The sequence below is a fragment of the Saccopteryx bilineata genome, chromosome X (genome assembly GCF_036850765.1).
Source record: "Saccopteryx bilineata isolate mSacBil1 chromosome X, mSacBil1_pri_phased_curated, whole genome shotgun sequence".
Classification (NCBI taxonomy): Eukaryota; Metazoa; Chordata; class Mammalia; order Chiroptera; family Emballonuridae; genus Saccopteryx; species Saccopteryx bilineata.
The window spans coordinates 90102162-90111305 of NC_089502.1; the positions used below are offsets into that span (position 1 = coordinate 90102162).

At 43.7% G+C, this 9144-nt stretch overlaps 1 protein-coding gene across 1 annotated transcript; it reads left to right on the forward strand.

Annotated features, from left to right (window-relative positions):
- The first annotated feature begins 5853 nt into the window (after nucleotides 1-5853).
- LOC136316675 (PWWP domain-containing DNA repair factor 3B-like) lies at nucleotides 5854-7866 on the forward strand. Its single transcript, XM_066248657.1, is given in 1 exon segment — nucleotides 5854-7866. A coding segment is annotated over 1 exon segment (2013 nt).
- Nucleotides 7867-9144: the final 1278 nt, after the last annotated feature.

A 9144-nucleotide genomic window follows, 5' to 3' on the forward strand; every position in this document is an offset into this window, starting at 1 on the left:
AGTTATACCAGGACCTGAAATATCAAACCTAGTCCATTTGAGAAATCTGTTTCCTGATGGTTTGAAATTGACTATAAAGTTAGAGATTGTGAAGTTGCTATTTATCGTGCCCAACTACTGTTTCCTTCTGTGTATTCTCTCTCTCTCAGGCACGTTTGATTAGATTGTAAACTAAAACATTGAACGCATTTTCATATCCCCGTTCTCTGAGAATTTGGGGTTACTTTAAATGTTTGTAGTTCTTTGATGCTCTGGTTTTAACACATTGTGCCTGATGTGCAAAAGAGGATTGATATTTATATATTATTCTATCTATTATCTAATATGTATCCATCATGTAACTTTCCACCTACCTGTACACATCTTTAGAAGGAAGGAAGAGGGTTGTACTCCTATTAGTAAAAAATATAAAAAGAAAATGATCTACAGGATTATGTACCAATCCTTAATGCAAGATGTTTGGACCATGGACCAAAGCATGTGACAATAAGTAGAAGAATTTATTGTTTTCATTCAACATCCTTTCCTTCTTATTGTCTTACTTAAGGATGGATTGCTTTAGTGTTTGGAAAAAAAAACTGCAGTTGATATTTTGGTTGTCTCGTGAAAGTGATCTTTTAAAGTGCCTGATACTTGTAAAGATGTACAGAAATGTGAACACAAGAGAATACTCAAAGAGTTTATACAACTTTTAAAAACTGTTTCTAATTCATTTTTAAATTTTTATTCATTGGTTTGAGAAAGAAAATGGGAGAGAGAGGGAAAGAGAGAAACATCAATTTGTTGTTCTACAAATCGGGACGATGCTCTAACTAACTGAGCTATCTTTCCAGGGCTGAACAGTCTGTTTTATAGTCTGTTATAGAATATGTGCATAAACAGAGTCTGTGCAGTAAATATTTGCAATAAGCATTACTGGGTATTGGATTAGGTTACTGATGCTTAGTATTTTTCTTACTTTCTAATTTGAAAAATCATTTTAGATTTTCCATGTGTGTTTTTAAAATAAGGAACTAAAAGGAGCTGGAAATAACATCTTTGCTAGAAGCAGAAATATGTGTATGTGTGTGTGTAGAGGCAGAAAGCATGGATTATATGCATCAATATCAGGCATCTGTGTCTCTAATTTCACTCTGAGTGTGTGTGTGTGTGTGTGTGTGTGTGTGTGTACATGTGTCTTGAGATGTAGACTGTTTTCTGGGTGGGGTTGAGGTGACTCAGGCACTCTTGGTTTGTGTGACGATGGGCTGGCTGGTCTTCCTGCAGGGAGACTGCAGTGGCTGAGTCACCGTCTCTCCTTCCCCTCTTTGTCTGTGTCATCACATGACACCTGTGTTCTGAGAGCCGGTACACTGAGTTCTGTAAGACAGAGAACCTGAAACCTGGATGATCATTCACTGTGGTCCAAGACAAAGGCTGTGCAAGTTATGTCTATTATATGTAAATGTAGTCATGGTGTATAGTTCATGTTATATCCATGAGTATGTGTGAACAAAGCTGTGCATGCAGGCACTTATCACCAAAATAATATTTCATCTTATGAAGCACATGATTTGAGACTGATAATGGATGCACTAAAACCTGTAAGTGAATTATAGTGTATATCCGTACAATATATACAGAAAAGTAGAACCTATGGACATGGTATTTCTGGGTGGGACGAGGGGGATTGAGAGCATGGTTGCATCTGCATTCCACACAAATCAATGCCTAAAATTTACTTTAAGTTTTTAAATGTTGAAAGGACCACATTGTCAAGCAATTCACAAAAATGAAATAAAATAAGCATTCCATGAAATGGCACTTAGTGGTGTGCTTGAGTGAAGAAATGCAGTCCTAGGTCAAATGTGCAGGTATGTGAATAAGGATGCACAGGAAATATGTGGGAAGCCCATTCTTCATCATATTGAGAGCGAGCATCTATCATGCATCATCTCCTGCATCATATATCACTCTACACATTCTATATTCTCCACAAGCCCATGTAACATTTCTTTAAATGTACCAAACAGCACACACACTAACATTACAGACCCCATGTTTGTTTCATACACACACGTGCATGCACACATACACACACACATACTCACAAACACTGCTACTCTGAAATAATCCGTGTGTTCAAGACAGATGTAGACTGCCATGAAAGCAGTAGTTCCCACTGTTGTGGAATAGCAGGGACTAGCATAAACTAAGTATCTTAAGATGGAAATATTTTGAAATGCAAAAGAAGGAAGAAAAGAAACATGACATTTACATTATTCATAAGATTTAACAAACAGTTCTGTTTAAGGATGGCATGCATTCCAGAGTTGGGGAAGGGAAAATGATGAATCAATCTCCATTTCGTTGGCTTAATTTCCTATCTGTTTTGGATTTTCTATATTAGCATAAGGGCATACAGGTCCTGGGTATCAACATTTGGTGCCATTTGATCCAAGGAAGAACAGTGCACTTCATCCCTGCTCACAGAGCCACACCTGGACCTTCCACCTGGTGTTCGGTAAGACTTTCCCACTTTAAGGCACATTTCATTTGTAATCATTTATTTTGTGTTGACATTTTGGGGTGTGTTTCATTATGCTCCTCACTCTACAGTCACTACTTCACACTGACGTGGTGCTGGGTAATGGGGGAGGACATTTTTTTTTTATATATAAATAAATTTTTATTTTAATGGGTGACATCAATAAATCAGGGTACATACATTCAAAGAAAACATTTCCAGGTTATCTTGTCATTTAGTTCTGTTGCATACCCATCACCCAAAGAGAGATCGTCCTCTGCCACCCTCCATCCAGTTCTCTCTGTACCCCTCCCTCTCCCCTCCCCCTCTCCCTTCTTCCCTCCCCCCACCCCCCATAGCCACCACACTCCTGTTCATGCCTCTCAGTCTCGCTTTTATGTCCCACTAATGTATGGAATCCTGCAGTTCCTGTTTTTTTCTGATTCGCTTATTTCACTCCGCACAATGCTACCAAGACTCCACCATTCCGCTATAAGTGATCCAATGTCACCATTTCTCCTAGCTGAATAATATACCATGGTGTATATGTGCCCCATCTTCTTCATCTAGTCCTCTATTTTTTTTACAGTGATTAAAAGCCTTTAAGCAAACTCTTGGCCAATACAGCAAGAATCCATAAATGAATAGTGTCCTTAACGTGTTCCCCAAGTCCAAGTTGGCCCCCTCACCATGCCAAATCCCAGAAAAATGCAACCCAACCACAGTTCAGTCTGTTAGGAGCTGTCACAGGGAGCAGGAGTCCAGGAAAGTTCCCCACAGGAAAAGTCAGTATGGCACTGGAATTGTTGTCACCATTCTATACTTTGCAGCTCATGTCCAAGTCCCAATGACCGCTGCTTCTAGCTGGTAATGATTCAGGTAGACTGGAAAAAGCCATTTGCAGCATGCGTGGATATGGAGCTTCTGTTCTCCTCTGCCTGGAGAGTTGAGACCAGGTTGCTTTTCCCTGGAGCTCTGTGACTGTGGCCTGGTAAAGAGAACCTTGGGATACACTAAGCTGGGTGACAAAGGTAAATTCATAATACAAGTTGGCAAAAGGAGGAAAGAGAGCTCTAAATTAAGAGTAGGTCCCAGCCTGAAATATGAGTGGGGCATTGAGGTAGGAGGAATAAAGGAAACACTATATATTAAGCAAAGCAGCAGAAAATAGGACTATCAACACCCACAACAGAGATCTTTGAGGGAAGAATAAAGAACCTGACTATTCAGGCAAAACATAGTTAAGTGGCCCTTGTGCAAATGAGATCAGTTTACCTGCTTCTTGGAAGAAGTACCCTAGGCTTGTCCACAGTGTCGTAGATGGGGTCGACGGCCCTGGGCACCTTCAGCCTTCAGTGGCAAACCCCAGCATTCTGGGCAAGGTTAGGTCATAGGTGGCTGGAGCAGGCCTGGAAGAGACTGAACCCTCCCTTAGAGGAGCGAGGGGGAAGCCCACCTTCCAGTGTCCCTGTTTCCTCACAGCAGAGGTGTGTAAGCCTGGCAGGCTTTAGCTCAATGACCTTCCTTTCCACTATTGAAGCAGGACCCAGATGGCATCCTATGAGACCCCTTTGGGGTGCTGGAGCCTTTAAGGGTGTATCCTAAAAGCTGGTAGTTCCCCCTGATCTCTATTGGGCTTTTTCTGCCTCTAGGTATCTTAAAAGCCATTCTCAGAAGATCTCTCTGAGGGGTTTGAGGATCCCCATCTGCCTATATAAATCTTTTCCATATATCTGGAGCTATTTGGAAAAAAGACAGAACAGTGTTATTAGCTAGATCTAATAAAGAGGGTAGATTTGGTGTCTCCTGTTCATCAGCTTTCAAAAGAAATGTAAATTTTTTTTTTTTTAAGTAAAAAGCATGATATGGTAGACCCGTCGGAGTCATTGGCCTGCTGTGCAGGATTCCCGGGTTCGATTCCCGGCCAGAGCACACAGGAGAAGCGCCCATCTACCTCTCCACCCCTCCCCCTCTCCCCCCTCCCGGTCCCTCTCCTCCCGCCCACAGCCAAGGCTCCACCGGAGCAAATCCACCCTGGGCACTAAGGATGGCCCCATGGCCTCCGCCCCAGTTGCTAGAATGACTCCGGTTGTAACAGAGCAACATCCCAGATGGGCAGAGCATTCCCCCCGGTAGGCATGCCAGGTGGATCCCAGTCAGGCGCATGCAGGAGTCTGTCTGCTTGCCTCCCCATCCCCATCCTCAGAAATATACAAAAAATAAATAAATAAAAGAAAAAATACAAAAAAAAAAACAAAAAAAAGGGGGGGGGGCATTCCCTAGTGCTAAAGCATCAGGAAGCATGGAGTGAGCTTGAGTATGTCCTATGAAACATGGAGCTCTATGTTTACATTTAAGTCTTTGAAGAAGGAGGAACTGCTGAAATAGTTTGTCAGCATTTGTCCCTATGACAGCAGTCTTTATAGTGGGAACACCATACGTAAATATTTGCTGTCTGTCTATAGATTAAGGGGGGAATATGGCCAATGCTGAAAAGCCATGATCTTTGTGCCCCTCCCCTCCCCCAACCCCCTCCCTCTCCTTGGGGGAGGACATTTAATCCACCACAGAGAAATGAAGGGGTAGGTGCACATCCCAGCCTATGGCTTGTGCCTGTAGCAATCCTTAAGTTGGGGAATACTTCTAACCACCATATGAGCTTTATGAACTTCTGAATTCTAAACTCATACTCTCAAACATGATATTGGGCTGACACTCAGTGTCTGTGGTTCAGAGATCATCTCTGGCTTCCTTGGGTGCACAGGGTGGCACTAGCATCCCAGAAAAGAAACACTGAAGCATGCGTGTAGTGTGAGCCCTGAGGAGCACAAATGGCCCGGGACGTCCAATAACACAAACGGGATCCCGGACATGACACCCACCTCCCAACACAGGTGCTGTTTAATATGCAGTAGTAACAAATAAGGCGTGGAGTTTGGCTCAGAGGACTGTAAAACGCTTCTGGTATCTTCTGCAATTTTTCTCAAATAGTTGCTTCATATCATGCTCCCCTGCAGCCTGTTACACACTCTTTATATTTATCTTATCAATTCTCACTGACTAACATTCTTCTACCTCCACAAAAGGAATGCTTTCTGATTCTTTTTGTCTTTTCCTTTTCTATTTTCCAGTATTCTCCAGTATCGTCTGTCGAAACACAATTTCTACCATTTCTGAGTGATTCAAGTGGAGAAGGACAGGCCACACAAGTGGTAAACCTTCTGTAATCCTAGGCAAAGAGATGTGGTGACGAACATTGCTTTAGGGGAGACCTGTTGTAGTTGCAGGTATGACAGCCAGACCCCTCAACCTCTGTAATTACCTCTCAACTCCTAAGTCCAATCATAATGGAACCCGAGCATGTCTTATGCAACTGGAAAGGCCTCATTTGGCCAGCAAAAGTCTTGTCCAAATCCAGAACCTCACCAAAAATTAAGGCATATTCTCTACAAGTTAAAATACTCTCAGTAGGTAAAAAAATTAAAGTGAAAAGCAGAGCCGTAGCAGTCCTAGATGAGTCTCAAATCGAGTCCATTGCCTCCTCGAGAGTGACCCAGTCTAAGACCAGCATCCCACCAGGAGTGGGAGTGGTCTATAGAAGGGCTCTAACGTTAGCACTGGACATTCTGAGAGAGAGAGCAAACTTGAGTCCCACAAGAGCGTAAGATGACCCGGAGACCACCACGGTGTCTCAAAAGGGACCGCAAAAGCAACCTCAGAAACAATATCAGAAGACCAAAGGGAACTCACTGAGAAGTTTTGGGAAAAGGAAAAACCCCAAATCACTGTTGGTAGGTGCGGAGGGTGAGGATGTTCCCGACGGTGACAAATCACAGGTGCACACATCCGTCACTCCTGTCCCAAGGGAAGCACAAGTACAGCCCTCACAGAAGTCCAGCATGTGCTCAAACTTCCCATCACTTTCAGAAAATGATCATGAAGAAGAGAGCAAGGAAAAGACGGAAAATACATGCACCTCAAGAGCTATGTCTTGGCACTGTACAGTCAAGAGGGATATTGCAGTTGCTGAAGATGGAGGCATCCCTCTATCTCTGCCACCCGGTTTCATGGACACTCTGCCCAGGGCTCTGAAAGGAAATTCACCACGCGGCACCTTCCCGAAAACCCTGGCTGTCTCGTCTGAGTTCTCTGCCTTCACCAGGAACAGTGAGAACCCTGGGGAGGGTGCCTGGAAGCCAGGCATGGGAGGTGCAGCAACATCCTCTAATGCCCCTAACCTGAAGCTGCATTATTCATTCGATTTGGCAAGCAAAGTGAGGAAGCAGTGGGCACCAGAGTTTCAGAAAGAATGGCAAAAACTTCAACCCGTAGTTAGATTAACGCCTATTGACCCCACCACCATTATTAGGAAGGATGTCGCCAATGTTGCGGGACAACTGACAAGTGTGGCTTTCCCACAAGAGCCGTGTCCCATAAAAAGAGGAATGATAGTCTGGTTTAAATTTCAAAATTACCCGTTTTGGCCATCAGTAGTCAAAAGTGTCAGCCACACGGAGCAGACTGCAAGGGTGCTATTGATTGAGGCAAACATGCACCGTGAAAAGAGTGGCATTCAAGTGCCTCTTCGCAGATTAAAACATCTGGAGTGTAAAGAGAAAGAGAAACTAATGAAGAGAGCCAGGAAACTGTACGAGCAGAGTGTGAACTGGTGCTTTTCCCTGATTTCCCACTACAGAGAATGGCTCGGTTGTGGGTCTTTCGTGGGCTCTTTCCTGGACTACTATGCTGCTGACATCAGCTACCCAATTAGGAAAGCCATCCAAGAGGGGTTTCTGGAGGTTGACTTCCCAAAGGTGAATTACGCCGAGCTAGAAGATTCTGAGGAGGAGGGCTCCCTGGTTGGGAAGAGGCCCTGCAAGAAAATTCTCCCTGACTGGATGAAGGCCGCTTAGGCCCGAGAGAACCAGAAGCTTGTGGACTTCATCGTGAAGAGAAAGGGGGCTGACCACCATCTTCTGGACATCGTCAAAGGCAGAAAATGGTCCAAGTGGCTGGTATCATTTCTGAACTCAAGCAGGTATGTGATCTGCGTTGAAACATACCTGGAGGATGACGATCAGTTGGATGTCGTAGTAAGGCATTTACAAGAGATCTACAAGCAAATAGACAAGAACAGGCTGACTCTGACAAGAGACGACAAGGTGAGTTTTGTTCTGGAAGTCCTTCTGCCAGAAGCCATCATTTGCTCAATTGCTGCACTTGATGGGTTAGACTACAGCAAGGCAGAAGAAAAGTACTTGCGAGGGCCCCCTGTGCAACACCGGGAAAAAGAACTATTTGATAAAAATATCTTAAAGAAAATCAGAAAGAGAGCAGCAGTCAGGAGCAGGGCTAAGTAACTCTCCCCCTGCACCCACACCTTAGCAGAGAGACCTCTCATGTGTATCTTTAATAAAAAACCCAGATGATCCCTCCACTCTCTGTGGCACATAAAGACATTCTGGACATTTGGGAACGTGCTAGATTTGTTTTGGGTCCATCTCTGGCATTTGTGGGTGGCACGGTCATCATCATTTTTAGCTCCCAATCCCTTCATAAACTAATTTCTGAAAATATTGCCAACAGTGTACTTTCTTCTTCTTGCTCAAATGTGTAACTGTCCAGATTTTCATAAAAATTTTTGACTGTCTATAGTTTTTATTTTAATATAAAACACATTTTTTGTGACAGAAACAGAAAGAGGGACAAATAGAGACAGACAAGAAAGAAGAGAGATGAGAAGCATTAAGTCTTACTTGTGGCACCTTAGTTGTTCATTGATTGTTTTCTCATATTTGCCTTGAGCAGAGTGAGTGACCTCTTGCTCAAGCCAGCGACCTTGGGCTTCAAGCCAGCAACCTTTGGGCTTAAGCCAGTAACCATGGAGTTATGTCTATGATCTCACACTCAAGCCAGTGACCATGGGGTTTATTTCTATGATCCCACACTCAAGCCAGTGACCCCGCGCTCAGCTGGTGAGCTAGCACACAAGCGGATGAGCCTACCCTCAAGCTGGTGACTTCAGGGTTTCCAACCTGGGTCCTGTGTGTTCCAGTCCGATGCTCTATCCTTGGCGCCATCGCCAGCTCAGGCAAGACACACACTCTTACATTTTGTGGAAGAACACTGGTAACAGGTATTAAGCCTTACTTTAAAAATCTGACATGCATTTTATAGGACCGTGATATAGCCTGCTCATTCTTGTTGTGATACACTCGTGAAAATGATTGAATTCCTTCCTAAGATAATTTCTGAGTTTATCTTGCTAACGTATATTTGGGGAAAACCAGCCCTGAGAGGTGAGACCAATGACAGAGTTATTTCCTATATATCATCACTACCATCAGATGGTTCTTGGAAAAGCAGACTGCAAACCAGACCAAGTGAATGGGTCATCTGCATGTAGCCCACATGTGAGAGAATGAAGTCTCACTATGCCATAAACTCTTGGTTAGCCTGTGCGATGTCGTTGACTCCTAGTTTCTGTGAGATTCTATTTATGAGAGTAGCGCTTTTACAATGGCCAAATGGTTTCCTGAAACAGACAGGTTGTCTGGCTGCCTTCTTCAGTGACAGGGACTGGATCCTCTACATATAGCTGTCTCTCACCACGTGGAAGACAACTAGAGTCACTGTAT